The sequence below is a fragment of the Delphinus delphis genome, chromosome 7, assembly GCF_949987515.2.
Source record: "Delphinus delphis chromosome 7, mDelDel1.2, whole genome shotgun sequence".
Lineage (NCBI taxonomy): Eukaryota > Metazoa > Chordata > Mammalia > Artiodactyla > Delphinidae > Delphinus > Delphinus delphis.
The window spans coordinates 62,225,346-62,243,579 of record NC_082689.1 but is presented as its reverse complement, the minus strand read 5'-3'; the positions used below and the strand labels follow the sequence as shown (position 1 = coordinate 62,243,579).

The window sequence follows — 18,234 nt, the reverse complement described above, 5'->3', positions numbered from 1 at the left end:
TTATTGTCACTCCCTTTTTTTCAGATGTAAAATGGAGATGCAGAGATTTTAAATGACTTGCCTCTAGTTGTATAGCAAACTCCTGGTATTTCTGGGTCCAGATCCCATGTCTCTCAACTTCTTGTCTGGTCATATTTCAACTGTACTGGCTTTGGCAGTGGAAGGAGCTTTAGAGTCAGGCATACCTGAGTGGACACTGTGTGATCTTGGTCTTGGACAGTTTTTGGTTTTTTTTTTAAAGCATTGCCGAGTCCATCTTCTCATCTGTTTATTTAAGATAATAATATTAGCCAATGAGGATTGACTAAGAGGCACATATTTCATGTGTGATAAATATTTGTTCTTCTTTCAGCCTTGAGAGTGGAGGTCAGAAGTTATTGCAGTAATCCAGCACAGAATAAGCAAATAATATTTTTTTGAACTGGATTAAGCCAAGTCAATCAGTCACTTAGAAACACAGGATGGAATAAATTTTCCCAAAGTACAGGCCATTTAAGAATCCTCAAATACTGAATATCATTTATGAGTATGTAGCAGAGCAACATTTATGAGTATATAGCAACATATATGAGTATATAGCAGAGTGGTTTGTTTAGAGTCATCTCTTATAAGATGGAAGTAGAACATGTGTTCATCCAGCAAATATTTATCGAATGTTTACTGTGTTCTAAACACTGGGGATACAGTGATGAAATGGTGCCTAATTTAAGGAAATGGAAGACAAATAAATGGCTAATTTGATCAGAGGGCTTCTGTAAAGTTGTGACCAGGGTGCTATGGAGGAGAATAGAGTGGAGCATCTGATTTACCCTGAGGGACTCAGGAAAAGCTTCCTAGCAGAAATGTCACTTCAGCAAAGTCTTAAAGGTATGTTAATCCAGTGGGAGCAAGGATGTATAGTATTTGAGGCAGAGGGAAAGGCATATACAAAGGCACTACCTATGGTACATGAGTTTATATGACAGGAGATGGGCTGGAGAGGTAAGTCCTGTCTCTCAAGAGTCAGAAGGTTAAAGGAAGTTAAAACTATAGGGAGCCATTAAAAGATGATGAATGGAGAAGTACAAGGTTAAATTAATATTTTGGTAAGACCACCTCCTGGCAATATATCAAGGTTTAAATAGATGTACTAATTTAGGTTCTTTTGAATACAAGGAAAAAAACATTTTTGAGGCAGCCTAATTTAAAGGAGGAATAATTTATTATGAGTACAGAGAGATCTTTCAGGGATCTTATGGCACCTGGACTTCAGGAACTGAGTGGAAAGCTGAACAGGAACTCCTGTCTCTTGCTTTTGCTTTGGCCTTTCTGCCTCATTTTTTCTTCCCTTTCTGTAAATTGGTTTTCTGTGCTTTTTTGCCTATGTGGTTAAATATTACCTTCCTACAGTTGCCTAATATTGCAGTTTCAGCCATACTCCAAGACTCTGCAGATGTCTTTAAATCTAGTTCAGTTTTCAAGTGAAGAGAGAACCTCATTGCCCACAATGGGTTAGGTATCTCCTGCCCTGATCCAGTCAGATGTGGCTACTGTACCTTGACTGTCAGGCTCCAGTCCCTGTGTGTGTGGTGGTGTAGGAAGGGACATTCTGAGAAATGGGGAAGGTAGTGAGCTAGGCAGATACCACAGAAAGTTTCTTACAGAGGGTAAGAATAGAAGCAAAGGCTAGCACTGAAATCTAGGCACTAAATGTTGAGGGCCTGAGCTAAGGTTAGTTAGGGGCAGTGTGGAAAGAGAGGAGGAAGTAAAGTTAAGAGGTATTTAGAAAATCAGACACACTTTGGTGCTTTATGAAAGGTAGGAGTTTTGAGAGAAGGAAGGAGTCTACATTTCTGATTTGTATTACTGGGAATTTGGAGAAGAAACATTGAGGAGGATTGAGTTTTAGGGCAGAGATGCTGAGTTTGGTTTGGACACAGTGTATTTGTGGTCCCCACGGGACTTAAACACTTGAATGTAGGGTTTGGAGTTCAGGAGTGAGATTTCTGCTGAGATTTGGGAGTCATCTTGGGTTGGGAATTGAAGCTATGAACTGGATAAAGTCACCTAGAATGAGAAGAGTAGAAAGCTAAGAATGGAATCTGAGGACCACCTCAGTATATATGGAAGGAGTGGAAGAAGAGTTTTTCAAGTGACTAATTTGTGACGTTGGACAAGAGGGGATTATGGAATATAACACTGTAGAAGAATGTGTGTTTAGCATATGCTCAAGCCTTAAAAGACAAGATAGAGTCTATGGCTTAGTAATTAATAGAAATGTGTGTTGGGTACTATGTTCTCTTACTTGATCCTCACAGCCATCCAACTGCTTATTATCTCCACTTTACAGGTCAGGCAACTTAGACACAGAGAAGTTAAGTAACTTGCTCACAGTTTTACAGCTGTAGGTGGCAGAATCAGGATTTGAACTTCTACAAATCCAGCTTTTAAGAGTCTGCTCTTAACCACTGTTCTTGATGCCTGCCTTCAAAAGAAATGCAAGGAGATTCTGATTTAGCTAGTTAGTATAGTTTATGTTACTAAAATGATTATAGTAATGGAGGGCAAACTTATTTTATTTTTGATTGTGGTAAAATGCACATAAAATAAAATTTACCATCTTATTAACCTTTTTTAAAGTATACAGTTCAGTAGTATATTCACATTGTTGTGCACCCAACCTCCAGAACTTTTTGTTTTGCAAAACTGAAACTCTATACCCAATAAACCCCCCATTTTCCCTTCCCCCCAGCCTCTGACAACATCATTATACTTCGTGTCTCTATAAGGTACTGTAAGTACCTCATATAAGTGGAGTCATACAGTATATCTATTTTTGTGACTGGCGTATTTCACTTAGCATAATGTCTTGAAGGTTCATCCATATTGCAGCATGTGTCAGAAATTCCTTCCTTTTTATGGAAGCCAAACGTTTATTTATTAGAACAACTTTCTTTAGACATTTATTCACATGTTGAGGAAGATCTTTTTCTCATATCGGTTTTGGAAAAAACTGTTTCAGGGATGGGGACATATTGCACATCTTTATAACTCTATACTGGTATTTGAGTGTTTGGGGTAAAACTTTTTAACAGGAGAAATCTTTACTAAAAACTTATAGAAGCATTAAAAACAAATAATACCTTTTAATTTTTCTTGTCTGTTTGAGAAGGACAACTGTGTTGTACTTTTTCCCTGTAGTGATAGCGTGACCCATGGGAGTCACAGATTTAAAATACAGTTTTTATAATATTCACAAGGATACCAAAGGTCTTTGATATATACTGTACTAAGCTTTCCTACAGAAACTGTGTGTTCACCACTGATATGGGGAGCATCTCACCCAACTAGGTAAGCCTTTTAACTGCACCTCAGTTTAGGGCTGTAGTCAGAGCCTCTTACCGTTCTGAATATAACAGCGGAGTTCAGGCTAGCTTTTCAGTTCACTACTTGTTAACTTTAGGAAGTTACTTAAGTTTTATAAATTTGAATTTCCCTATTTATAAAATGGAATATTCAGTTTCTACCCCGTTGGGGTTCTCCTAGGATTAAATTAAATCTGAATAAAGTGCTTATTAGCACAGTGACCGGCACATAGTAAGTGCTCGGTGAATGTTAACTGTAATTATTGTTCTTGTTACTATCGTCATGTTTGGTATGCATGCATTTGAAGATTCCCAAATGGCATACTTTAAAGGGAAATCTATTCCGTCCCTTGCTCTGGGCTAGATGCTTCAGAGGATTCAACGTTGAGGAGTATACCGTTTCTGCCTTTAAGTAACTTACATTTAAAATGGAATAATTTTATCTACAGTGGGTTTTTAAGGCTATAACTTCTAAAATTGTACTTTTTTTTTTTTTTTTTTGCGGTACGCGGGCCTCTTACTGTTGTGGCCTCTCCCGTTGCGGAGCACAGGCTCCGGACGCGCAGGCTCAGCGGCCATATGTCACAGACCTAGCCGCTCCGCGGCATGTGGGATCTTCCCAGACCAGGGCACGAACCCGTGTCCCCTGCATCGGCAGGCGGACTCCCAACCACTGCGCCACCAGGGAAGCCCTTAAAATTGTACTTTTTTATTAGAAAGTATAGGGGAATAAATCAAGGTGAAAGTGTGGTTTTAGCATTTTAAAACCTTCTTTGAATTCGGTAAAGGATTCTTTGATTTGTGGATTTCGTTTGTTTATTTCCAGCCAGCACCTAACCAAGTCACTTTTCATCTGCCACTACATCGTTATTATGCTATGTTTCTGAGTAAGGTAAGAGTGTCATTAAACAACTTTGTTTGTTTTTTGAATATTGGGAATTATGTATTGAATTAGTAACATTTTTTATCATAATTTTTAGGCTGTGAAATGTCAAGAACTAGATTTGGATTCTGTTTTACCAGACCAGGAAATGTTAATGAAACTAATGATTCATCCACTCCAAATTCAGGTATGTTTTCAGGCTTTTAAAAGGTTTTGAATTCCTTGGTTAAGTGATTCTTCCTTTATTTTATTTGTATGCCTTTATCATTGTTATTATAGCCAAAATGTTTGAAATTAAAAAAAAAATTAGTTTTTGTATTTTTGCCAGATTATATATATTTTTTTGTTTGTTTTGTTTTTAAAATGAGATTTACATTTAGTTATAATTTCCCCAGGAATTCTTTTCACTATATTTACTTATGGGGGGTTTAACATACTACAGCACTGTTTTGGGAGTCAGGAGACCCAGCAAATTCTAGCCTTGGTGCCACCACTATTTTATTATCTATGTTGTTTGGAGTGATTTACCTACTTGATTCTTAGTTTCCCCATCTATAAAGTGAGAGGAGAGAAAAGAGAGAAGAATTAGCCTACATAGGCACTGTGGTTTCTTTCATTTCTAACACTGTGATTTTGTGGACCACTTTTATATACATTAGAGGAATTTGCACTTCAGTTTATTTTTCCTGGAAATTTTAGATTTGTTAACCATTATTGAACTTTACCTCTGGGAGTTAGGAACAAATAAGAGATGAAGTTATGACTGTGCTTAGTTTTAGTTGATACAGGACATAAATACATGAAGAATTAAATATTAATATAGTAAGAAAATTTATTCTAATCTGATCTGCTCTTGCCAAATTTTAGAAAATGACTAGATTGAAGGTTGAGTTAGGGTGAATTAAAGTCATAGATTATATTCATTGATGTTGAACAGTGAACAGTTAGCTTGTTTGATGCTTATTCCTATGTTTCTTTAAGCATTATATATGTTGTTTTTTTTTTTTGAAGAGGAAAAAGTTAAATGTAATCGTCAGTGATTCCTCATTAAAGATTTCAGTGAATATTGTTATAAATGTATCCAGGAGTCATCAAGGAAAACTAACTCATGTATAAACTCCAGAAGAAGGGACTGTATAAAATATAATGATCATCATAAAATTTAAAATTATATATTTGAATTGAATATCTTAAACATTGGACAGAATGTCAGGCTTATGCTGTGATTAAGTTATAAAATATTTTGAAATGATTATTTATTGTAACATGATTTTATAAAGGTTGACTTTAGATGACTTCTTTGTCCAATTTACTTAATTTTTGTTTTACTAGGCAAGTCTTGCCGAAATCCATAGCAATATGTGGGTAAGAAATGGTCTGCAAATCAAAGGACAAGCCATGACCTATGTCCAGTCTCATTTCTGTAATTCCATGATTGATCCTGACATTTACCTATTACAGGTAAGCCAACTTGATGATGCAGATGTTGTACTTTAGAAGTATCTCATTTGTACCTGTGGGATTTTAATTTATAGAGGTGACTAAATGATGACATGGAGAGGTCAGTGCTATTGAAAGAAGAATTTTATTACTTATAATTTCCAAAGGAAGGGGGCATGCCACACTACGCAGGACCAGAGGGGAAGCGTTAGATTTTGGTCAAGAGGCAGAAGGAGGAGTGAGGGGAAATCCTAGACCAGAAGCTTTATTGGGGTTTCCATAGGAACGACAAGGCAGGGCAGGGGAAGTAGTTTAGGATTGGCTAGTTTGAATAATTTTGGTGGGCTCTGGGGCATAAAGGCTATCTGGTACCTGCCTTGGGCAGGGGGCCAGGGGGAATATTGGCTTGGTATGTGAGTTAAATAAAGGGCATGAGGGACTTGCATATGAGACACTTGCTCCCAGGTAAGCTGTTTACTATCTTTTGGAATTAGCTAGCCTTTAGAAGGGTAGTTTCTCTCCTGGTCTGTAGGGCCCCCCTAGATGCCACAACATCAGAAGATACAGAAAATAAAAAACATGATTAACACAAGAAGTAAAACTGGGGAAACCCGTGGCAGTCCAGTGGTTAAGACTTGGTGCTTTCCCTGCTGTGGCCCGGGTTCAATCCCTGGCTGGGGGACTAAGATCCTGCAAGCCGCGTGGCGTGGCTGGAAAAAGAAAGAAAGAAGTAAAACTGAATATTGAGAAATAAAGATTGTGGGTTTTATTTTTTGTCTTTTAAAGGTTTGTGCATCTAGACTTGATCCAGATTATTTTATTTCATCTGTCTTTGAAAGGTAAGCATAATTTTATTAAGACAGGTATTAGGAAGTATTTGGAATTTAAACTAATTTTGTTTTAACTTTAAAAAATCTGTCTCAAATATTTTTTTAATAGATTTAAGGTAGTGGATTTGTTGACAATGGCTTCACAACATCAAAACACAGTACTTGATGCAGAGCATGAGAGATCCATGTTAGAAGGCGCTCTTACATTTCTTGTGATTCTTTTGAGTCTTCGTTTACATTTAGGTAAAAAGCACTAATACAAATACTTGCGTATTAACTATTAACCTCCGTTTCCTCCCCTCTCCTTGTGGTAGTAACTGGTTTATGGAAAAAAAGGAAAGGATGTATTACCGTTGACACTCCTTTTAGAATATCCTTTAAAAAACCCCTTAAGGGAACTGCAAATATCAGGGTAGTTAAACTGCAGTTATATTGGGGCATTGTATTCTTTGCTCTTTAAATTTGGAAACATCTCATTTTTGGTATTTATGCTTAATAAATTGTGTGGTAAGTTGTTTCTTTATAATATATAGGTATTCAGATTTATTAATTCTATTTTTAATTTTAGGAATGTCTGATGATGAGATTCTCAGAGCAGAGATGGTAGCCCAGCTGTGTATGAATGACAGAACACATAGTTCATTGCTGGACCTCATATCCTTTTAAAAGTTTAATTTTCTGTTAGTTGCAGGATCTAAGTTGTAAGTAATATTCATGGATTAGAGATATATCACTTTTTGATTAAAATGGTTTTTTTTGAAGTTGAAAAATAATATGGAGAAAAACTCCAACTGTTTGTTCAATTCTGTGTTCAAGACCACTGGTAGATTTTTTTGCCTCTGTCGTCTCTCAGGGTACTCTTTTTTTTTTTTTTTTTTCCGGTACACGGGCCTCTCACTGTTGTGGCCTCTCCCGTGTGGAGCACAGGCTCCGGACGCGCAGGCTCAACGACCATGGCTCACGGGCCCAGCCACTCCATGGCATGTGGGATCTTCCCGGACTGGGGCACGAACCTGTGTCCCCTGCATCGGCAGGCGGACTCTCAACCACTGCGCCACCAGGGAAGCCCTCAGGGTGCTCTTATTAGACCTTGGTTAGGCATCAGGACTGGTGGCTCTGGGCACCCCAGGATCTGACCTTTAAGGACAGCAATAGTGAAAGGGAGCTGGACACTTGGTGAAAGGCAGCTAGGTCTACTTTATCTCTATAGCCAGGCTGGAATTCATGGTTAAAATTTAGAGGTATATCTTATCATTATTATTACCAGAGCTTTAAACATTCTGAGGATTTTTTTCTTAGAATTCAGTTTTTTTTTTTTTTTTTTTTTTTTGCGGTACGCGGGCCTCTCACTGTTGTGGCCTCTCCCGCTGCGGAGCACAGGCTCCGGACGCGCAGGCCCAGTGGCCATGGCTCACGGGCCCAGCCGCTCCGCGGCATGTGGGATCTTCCCGGACCGGGGCACGAACCCGTGTCCCCTGCATCGGCAGGCGGACTCTCAACCACTGCGCCACCAGGGAAGCCCTAGAATTCAGTTTTAAACCAAGAGGTTTTTAAAGGCAAAGACTGTTGTCTACAAACTTTAAAAATTTATGGTTCTCTGTATAAGACTGAGCATACAATGGACACTTTATTATTTTTTGATTTATTGTTTATAAAATTTTAGACAAAGATCATCATGTTATTTTGTGATAAAATTTATTTGTGAATTTTTGACTAAATTTAATTTGTACATTATGATTATGTTTGAAATAATTGGCTAAATTTCGTGAAATAGCTCCTATTAGAAATGCCTATTTGATAACCTTGAAGATTTTCTTAAGCAGCCAACAATTTGATACTGTTTGATGATTTCATTCAGCCATTATATACTGTGTATTAGTGCTGCAAAAGAGCAAAAGCATTCTCTGTAACTTTGAATTTAGAAGAATTATGTAGCTCTAATGTGAAACGAAGAGGAAAGAATCTTTGTGGTTTTCTTCTTTTTAAAAAATTTGCTTAGTATCTTTTTCCTTCTTATTTTGAGGATGACATTTTGTGTTTTTGGAAAAATAATCTTTGCTCATAAAAATCTGGGCTGATTTTTAGTATACTGTGTTTGATTTTCTAAGGGAAATTACAACTTTATTTGCAAAAGGATGAAAATGGAGATTAATTTTAAAAGTTTTTTTTTTTATTTCCTGAAACTGTATTAATTTGTTTTGGGGGAGATATACTTCAGAGCTACTTCAGCATGTAATTTATTAGTAGGCTTCTAGATTAAACTATCTTAATTCACAGTTAATAAAATGTTATTATTGAACTGTTGTATTATATAGCCCTCTTGTGGCCGACTTTATGTATTACAGCCTATTACTCTGCATATTTTAGCAAAGGAAGTTAGAAACTAGAATACCTTGGTAAGATTAAGTATCTGACTTTTACTTATTAATTTTTTCCTTGACACATACATCATATTCCAGAAAATCCAAATCCCAAAAGTGGCATTATTCCAGGAAGTTATAGCTTTGAATCAGTTTTATCAGCTGTAGCTGATTTTAAGGCTCCTGTTTTTGAACCTGGAGGTTCTATGCAACAAGGCATGTATACTCCTAAAGGTATGTTTATATACATAAATGTGTTTTTTCAAATATCAGTTTTCTGAAGTTTCATTGTGTATATTGAAACAAAATGTTTGCCTTTTGTTTGTTCAGCTTTGGTTTTTCCCCTCAACTTTCTTATAGATGTATGTTTGTCTTTTATGGTGTACAGTGATACTGGTTCCATTTATTTACAAACCTATGGTTTATATTACAATAAGACTTCTTAGATGACTCTAAATTATAAAAGGAACTTTATATATGAACTCCAGTTTATTTTTGTAAGTGAATGAACTGTAAATGAACCAGAAATTATGAAGCAAAATATATACTTACAAACATTCTGAATGTATTTGCCCTTTAAATTTGATTTTGAAATAGTTCTCACTACCCAAATTTTAACTTGAAACAGTTAAAATCTATGTGGAATACTGATAACATTCTCATACATTTTGAACCTGTGTAAATACATAGAAACCTTTTCTGTAAGTGGTTGGTTTTCTGAAGTTTTCCCCCTGGATTTGTAGATGACATGCTTGACAAAAGCCAGAAGTAGGTGGAATCCTGATTCATGGTCTTTTCTTCTTCTCTTTCACATTTTCATTAATCTAAGTTAAAATTTTGAAGGAAGTAGCAGTTACATGCTTCTTGCCCCCCTCAGCACTCATTGTCTAAGTGAAAAACTGATGCCCACTTAGTAGTTGTAAATAGCATGTACCATGTTTGGTAAAACACACCAAAATAAACCTTATCATGTGTGATTTTTCAGAGAGTTCACAAAGGTAGCAAGAACAATCCAGAGCCTCTGGTTGGAATGTATTCCATTAAAGAAAAAGCACAGTATTTCTTTATTGTAGAGAACACTTTGTATCTAAAATTTAGATGAACTTAGAAGTAGAGTGATGTTCTTGTATAATGCAGTGCTTATTAATAAAGTGTGATGTGAGCATAATCTGTGTCACTCATTCGCGGTCCCTATTAAAATACACGTTCCTATGCTTCGACCCCAATCTGCTCTTATCCAGATCTCTGGGGATTAATTCTGGAAATCTGCTTTTTTACCAAGCTCTAAAGGATGATTGTCACACACAGTTAAGTTTGAGACACTGAGACAGAGCACTGGACATTTGAAGATTAGAATCAAGAAATTGGGTGTCATATTCAGATGCAGTACTGAGTTGTATTAGCCAGTTGTGCGATATTGAGAAAGTCAGTGTTTTATCTTTGGATTTAACTTCTTATTTGTAGAATGAGTGAGTTGGAATAGATCAGTGTTTTTTAAGCTTTTTAAAAAAATGTTTAAGATAAGCCTTTAGTTTGGGGGAACTAAGCCTTAAGTGAATCTGTTATACAAAAGCAATAAAAGCGAACCTACTCTTGTTAAAGTGAGTGTGGTTAGTGGACATAGCTTCTCATCTGTTTTACCATCTCCTTGCTCCTAAAGTGGCCCCTGGTAAATCTCTGTTGAAATCCAACTTCTTGGAACACTGAAGCCTCCTGGGCCAGTTAGTTAATCACTGAAGTTTTCTTCCATTTCAATGGTTTTATAATTCTGACAAAAACAGATAACAGAATTAATAACAAAGGTTCTGTGGCTTTTTGAAGGCCTATCTTAAGGATCTTAAATCATACTTATGATAATTTAAGATGGCCTGTTACATGAAATAGGGACAGTTGTTAACATTTTTTTTTTAATGCCAGAAAGTTGAAATTATAGTAGATGTGTAGAGAGATGCTTAAGGTTCAAATGTTAAGAAATGTTAAGAATTCTCATCCTAAGCATGATTATTAGTGAGATCACAGGTTTTATTTGCAATGTGCAATTTTCTAGTACACGTTAATGTAATTATATAGCTATTAACATAAGCTTTGTGCACTTAATACTTAAAATCATCTTGTGTACCACCAATTGTACATATACTACACATGGGATAATGGTTCCTAATTGTGGAGAAGGTAAGGAGATCAATTATAGCAAAAGAACAAATGTTTTATAAACCAAAAAGTGTTTATAAACTAAGCTCTTGAAAATCAATGGCTCATTAATTTTTTAATCCAGCTTTCACATTTTTATCTTCGAATACTTTCAAAAATGTTAATGCATTGTGTTTCTTACTTTCTCATTGGCACTTTACCAAAAAAAGTGAGCTAAACTTTTATGGTGAGGCGTTATCACATTATAAAACTTCTTGCTCACTAGTTCTTGCTGAACTTAAGGGAACATTATAGTGACGAAATAATTTTTGATTTAGAAAAGTGGTCATTGCATCAAGCTTATTAAGGCAAATATATAATCAAATTAAACTTTCCCATCTTTTAAATATAAGATATACTTAAACGTAATTAGTCATTAGAGATTGACTTTATTCCTAAGAAGTCAGTGTTTTGTTTCTACTCTCTTTTGAATAATAGCTGAAGTCTGGGATCATGAGTTTGACCCCGTCATGGTCATTCTTCGAACAGTTTACCGTAGAGACGTGCAGTCTGCAATGGACAGATACACAGCATTGTAAGTACGTTATGTTAGTCAGTAAAATAATGGATATCTTGTGTTTATAGAGAAAAATTTCGGTTATAACACAAATGTGATATGCTCTCCTTAAAATATACTCAATCTTTAGAGGAGAAAATATTTTAAGATTAAAAAAATAATCTGGCTGAGATTTATGTTCTCAAGATCTTGATCCAAAAACCTGACATTAATCTGATAAAAATAAATTTTATAAAACATCACAAATAAATGTAAAAAAATAACAAACTTATTTAGTTGCTCTTTGACCAGGAGAATTCAAAGCTTGGTTTTGTGTTGTCCTACTTTTAAAGCAGTAGAGGAGGCACAAGTTAAGAGACTAAAATTGTCTGATGTCAGAGATGATGGGTAGGTACAAAAAATGTGGTAATATTGCTGTGTTCTTGACAACTGGGAAAACAGCCAAAGTAAAATGAATTTTATTTGTAAATATTTAACAAAGTAGTTAAAATGTTGATAATTGCCGAAAAATTTTGAAGGATATCTTTTTAATGGAGAATTCAGTTTTATATATTATTGTCGTAGACTATTTTTTAATGTATTATTTCCTCCTATTTTTAAACATTAAATAGTTAATCTATTGCTGAACATTATAGGATATCGCCTTTTATTTGTGCTCAGTTTATTTGTGCTTAGTTAAACATTTTGAAAACAAGTTTAAAATGATACAAATGTCTTTGATCTTGAGAAAATATTTGTTCATATAACCATCAAAGTGTAAATACAGATATTGGGTGTAATTGAAACTTCTTTTTGCCAAGACGTTGCAGTAATGGATATATGCTGAATTTAAGAACCATCATAGATACCTCTGAAGAAAGTTTATAGTGTAGAAGTTTAGCATATTCTCCCCTCCCCTCACCCCACCCCAAGAAAGACAAAAACGAAAAACAAAACTTAGTTCAGCATCTCTCTCTACCTTTCTCTAAAACCTGTGGGAACATAGTCTGAGATTCTCCTCTCTCTGCTTTCTTAGCAACCTCTTTTTATGCTTTTCGTGTAGCTTTGTAACTATTTGTTTGCTTTGTAGGTTTTTACTAGACTCTTAGTTCCTTGAGGGAAGATATTTTTGTCTCTGTGTCTCTTTTATATCTTCAGAATCTATCTCAGTGCTGGCATATAAAAAGGCATTCAGCATATATTTGTTGAGTAAGTAAATTTGAGTAGTTCATGCTGAAAAATGAAAACCATATCTGTAGAGCTATTTTTATTAAATTTTCCTCTTTTCTATTTTGCTATTTTTTCTCATAATCTCATTCTCCTCATTTGGCTTTTGAGTTCCTGTACAATGTCTATATAGTTTCTTAGAAATATGTCTGAATTGCTGTGATGTTTTTTGGCAGTTTAAAAATCTTTGTTTAAAGAAATGTGTATTTAAATAAAAGAATAATAACAGATAACAAATACACTTTAACTTCAGAGTAAAATCATTTTCTTATAAATCTCTGAAATTTTATATGCAATATTATATTAATACAACAATATTTTGTATATTTAAGATAAATATATCCGTGAAGAATGTGTTTGTTTCTATGTAAAACTTAAATTTTTTTGAAATTTATTTTGTATATGAAATATAACATCTTTTTCCTTTATGTGATATCACTTATATGACTGTATAATTGACCGTTTCAGTTCTTAATATAACACAACTGGGAAATAAGCCTAAAGTGTAGGGCTTATTGGCTATTGGTCATTTGCATTTTCTTTTAGTTTTAAGGAACAAAAGTGGCAAAACTGATTTACTTAGTGTGATCCTTTTTTATTTCAAGAAGGTAATAGAAAGGCGTTTTGAAAAATTATAGAGAAAAATAATTAGGTAAATTAAAGCTATTGTGTCTTTATTTTTAGCATTTAAAAAAATCTTATTTATTTTTTAACATCTGTATCGCAGTATAACTGCTCTACAATGGTGTGTTTCTGCTTTATAACAAAGTGAATCAGCTATACACATACATATATCCCCATATCCACTCCCTCTTGCGTCTCCCTCCCACCCTCCCTATCCCACCCCTCTAGGTGGACACAAAGCACCGAGCTGATCTCCCTGTGCTATGTGGCTGCTTCATACTAGCTATCTGTTTTACATTTGGTAGTGTATATATGTCCATGCCACTCTCTCACTTTGTCCCAGCTTACCCTTCCCCCTCCCCGTGTTCTCAGGTCCATTCTCTACATCTGCGTCTTTATTCCTATCCTCCCCCTAGGTTCTTCAAAACCATTTTGTTTTCTAGATTCCATATATATGTGTTAGCAAACGATATTTGTTTTTCTCTTTCTGACTTACTTCACTCTGTATGACAGATTCTAGGTCCATCCACCTCAGTACAAATAACTCAATTTCGTTTCTTTTTATGGCTGAGTAATATTCCATTGTATATATGTGCCACATCTTTTTTACCCATTCATCTGTCAATGGACACTTAGGTTGCTTCCGTGTCCTGGCTATTGTAAATAGAGCTGCAGTGAACATTGTGGTACATGACTCTTTGAATTATGGTTTTCTCAGGGTATATACCCAGTAGTGGGATTGCTGGGTCGTATGGTAGTTCCAGTTTTATTTTTTTATTTTTTTTTGCGGTACGCGGGCCTCTCACTGTTGTGGCCTCTCCCATTGTGGAGCACAGGCTCCGGACGTGCAGGCTCAGCGGCCATGGCTCACGGGCCCAGCCGCTCCATGGCATGTGGGATCTTCCCGGACCGGGGCACGAACCCATGTCCCCTGCATCGGCAGGCAGAATCTCAACCACTGCGCCACCAGGGAAGCCCTATTTTTAGTATTTTAAGGACCCTCCATACTGTTCTCCACAGTGGCTGTATCAATTTACATTCCCACCAACAGTGCAAGAGGATTCCCTTTTCTTCACACCCTCTCCAGCACTTATTGTTTGTAGACTTATTGATGATGGCCATTCTGACAGGTGTGAGGTGATACCTCATTGTAGTTTTGATTTGCATTTCACTAACTATTAGTGAGGTTGAGCATTCTTTCATGTGTTTGTTGGCAATCTTCTTTGGAGAAATGTCTATTTAGGTCTTCTGCCCATTTTTGGATTGGGTTGTTTGTGTTTTCAGTATTGAGCTGCATGAGCTGCTTGTAAATTTTAGAGATTAATCCTTTGTCAGTTGCTTGATTTGCAAATATTTTCTCCCATTCTGAGGGTTTTCTTTTCATCTTGTTTATGGTTTCCTTTGCTGTGCAAAAGCTTTGACGTTTCATTAGGTCCCATTTGTTTATTTTTGTTTTTATTTCCATTTCTCTAGGAGGAGGGTCAAGAAGGATCTTGCTGTGATTTGTCATAGAGTGTTCTATGTTTTCCTCTAAGAGTTTTATAGTCTCTGGCCTTACATTTAGGTCTTTAATCCATTTTGAGTTTATTTTTGTGTATGGTGTTAGAGAGTGTTCTAATTTCATTCTTTACGTGTAGCTGTCCAGTTTTCCCAGCACCACTTATTGAAGAGGCTGTCTTTTCTCCATTGTACATTCTTGCCTCCTTTATCAAAAATAAGGTGACCATATGTGTGTGGTTTATCTCTGGACTTTCTGTCCTTTTCCATTGATCTATATTTCTGTTTTTGTGCCGGTACCATACTGTCCTTATTACTGCACCTTTGTAGTATAGTCTGAAGTCTGGCAGCCCGATTCCTCCAGCTCCGTTTTTCTTTCTCAAGATTGCTTTGGCTATTAGGGGTTTTTTGTGTTTCCATACAAATTGTGAATTTTTTTGTTCTAGTTCTGTGAAAAATACCATTGGCAGTTTGATAGGGATTGCATTGAATCTGTAGATTGCTTTGGGCAGTAGAGTCATTTTCACAATGTTGATTCTTCCAATCCAAGAATATGGTATATCTCTCCATCTATTTGTATCATCTTTTAATTTATTTCATCAGTGTCTTATAGTTTTCTGCATCCAGTTCATTTTTCTCCTTAGGTAGGTTTATTCCTAGGTATTTTATTCTTTTTGTTGCTGTGGTAAATGGGAGTGTTTCCTTCATATCTCTTTGAGATTTTTCATCATTAGTGTATAGGAATGCCAGAGATTTCTGTGCATTAATTTTGTATCCTGCTACTTTACCAAATTCATTGATTAGCTCTAGTAGTTTTCTGGTAGCCTCTTTAGGATTTTCTATGTATAGTATCATGTCATCTGCAAACAGTGACAGCTTTACTTCTTCTTTTCCCATTTGGATTCCTTTTATTTCTTTTTCTTCTCTGATTGCTGTGGCTAAAACTTCCAAAACTATGTTAAATAATAGTGGTGAGAGTGGGCAACCTTGTCTTGTTCCTGGTCTAAGTGGAAATGGTTTCAGTTTTTCACCATTGAGAATGATGTTGGCTGTGGGTTTGTCATATATGGCCTTTTATTACGTTGAGGTAAGTTACCTTTCTGCCTACTTTCTGGAGGGCCTTTATCATAAATGGGTGTTGAATTTTGTCAAAAGCTTTTTCTGCAGCTATTGAGATGATCATACGGTTTTTCTCCTCCAATTTGTTAATTTGGTGTATCACATTGATTGATTTGCGTTTACTGAAGAACCCTTGCATTCTCGGGATAAACCCCACTTGATCATGTTGTATGATCCTTTTAACGTGCTGTTGGATTCTGTTTGCTAGTATTTTCTTGAGGATTTTTGCATCTATGTTCGTCAGTGATATTGGCCTGTAGTTTTCTTTTTTTTTTTACATCTTTGTCTGGTTTTCGTATCAGGGTGATGGTGGCCTCGTAGAATGAGTTTGGGAGTGTTCCTCCCTTTGCTGTATTTTGGAAGAGTTTGAGAAGGATAGGTGTTAGTTCTTCCCTAAATGTGTGATAGAATTCACCTGTGAATTCTAGGTATTTTTTGATTTCCTCTTTGATTTCTTCAGTAATTTCTTGGTTATTTAGTAGCATATTGTTTCGTGTCCATGTGTTTGTGGTTTTTACAAATTTTTTCCTGTAATTGATATCTAGTCTCATAGTGTTGTGTTTGGATAAGATACTTGGTACGATTTCAATTTTCTTAAATTTACCAAGGCTTGATTTGTGACCCAAGATATGGTCTATCCTGGAGAATGTTCCATGAACACTTGAGAAGAAAGTGTATTCTGTTGTTTTTGGATGGAATGTCCTATAAATACCAATTAAGTCCATCTTGTTTAAAATATCATTTAAAGCTTATGTTTCCTTATTTATTTTCATTTTGGATGATCTGTTCATTGGTAAAAGCGGGGTGTTAATGTCCCCTATGATTGTGTTACTGTCGATTTCCCCTTTTATGGCTGTTAGCATTTGCCTTATGTATTGAGGTGCTCCTCTGTTGGGTGCATAAATATTTACAATTGTTATATCTTCTTCTTGGATCGATCCCTTGATCATTATGTAGAGTCCTTCTTTGTCTCTTGGAATAGTCTTTATTTTAAAGTCTATTTTGTCTGATATGAGAATTGCTACTCCAGCTTTCTTTTGATTTCCATTTGCATGGAATATCTTCTTCCATGCACGCACTTTCAGTGTGTATGTGTCCCTAGGTCTGAAGTGGGTCTCTTGTAGACAGCATATATACAGGTCTTGTTTTTGTATCCCTTCAGCCAGTCTGTGTCTTTTAGTTGAAGCATTTAATCCATTTACATTTAAGGTAGTTATCGATACGTATGTTCGTATTACCATTTTCTTAATTGTTTTGGTTTTGTTATTGTCGGTCTTTCTCTTCTCTTGTGTTTCCTGCCTAGAGAAGTTCATTTAGCATTTGTTGTAAAACTGGGTTGGTGGTGCTGAATTCTCTTAGCTTTTGCTTGTCTGAAAAGGTTTTAATTTCTCCATCAAATCTGAATGAGATCCTTGCTGGGTAGAGTGATCTTCGTTGTAGGTTTTTCCTTTTCACCACTTTAAATATGTCCTTCCACTCCCTTCTGGCTTGCAGAATTTCTGCGGAAAGATCAGCTGTTAACCTTATGGGGATTCCCTTGTATGTTATTTGTTGTTTTTCCCTTGCTGCTTTTAGTATTTTTTCTTTATATTGAATTTTTGACAGTTTGATTAATGTGTGTCTTGGCATGTTTCTCCTTGGATTTATCCTGTATGGGACTCTCTGTGCTTCCTGTACTTGATTGACTATTTCCTTTCCCATACTAGTGAAGTTTTCAACTATAATCTCTTCAAATATTTTCTCAGTCCCTTTATTTTTCTCTTCTACTTCTGGGACCCCTATAATTTGAATGTTGGTGAGTTTATTGTTGTCCCAGAGGTCTCTGAGACTGTTCTCAATACTTTTCATTCTTTATTCTGCTCTGCAGTAGTTGTTTCCACTATTTTATCCTCCAGGTCACTTATCTGTTCTTCTGCCTCAGTTATTCTGCTGTTGATTCCTTCTAGAGAATTTTAAATTTCATTTATTGTGTTGTTCATCATTGTTTTCTCTTTCATTCTTCTATGTCCTTGTTAAACGTTTCTTGAATTTTCTCCATTCTATTTCCAAGATTTTGGATCATCTTTACTATCATTACTCTGAATTCTTTTTCAGGTGGACTGCCTATATCCTCTTCATTCGTTTTGTCTGATACGTTTTTACCTTGCTCCTTCATCTGCTGTGTGTTTTTCTGTCTTCTCATTTTGCTTAACTTACTGTGTTTGGGGTCTCCTTTTTGCAGGCT

General features: G+C 35.8%; 1 protein-coding gene across 1 annotated transcript in view; it reads left to right on the top strand.

Annotated features, from left to right (window-relative positions):
- Positions 1-18,234, top strand: part of UBR3 (ubiquitin protein ligase E3 component n-recognin 3) — a 225,667-nt gene that overhangs the window by 82,661 nt on the left and 124,772 nt on the right. Inside the window, exons 12-19 of the mRNA XM_060016607.1 lie at positions 4,171-4,236; positions 4,325-4,414; positions 5,560-5,688; positions 6,454-6,506; positions 6,607-6,740; positions 7,066-7,150; positions 8,949-9,091; positions 11,486-11,582. Of these exons, the coding sequence (XP_059872590.1) occupies positions 4,171-4,236; positions 4,325-4,414; positions 5,560-5,688; positions 6,454-6,506; positions 6,607-6,740; positions 7,066-7,150; positions 8,949-9,091; positions 11,486-11,582 (797 nt within the window). The remainder of the gene's footprint in view (positions 1-4,170; positions 4,237-4,324; positions 4,415-5,559; positions 5,689-6,453; positions 6,507-6,606; positions 6,741-7,065; positions 7,151-8,948; positions 9,092-11,485; positions 11,583-18,234) is intronic.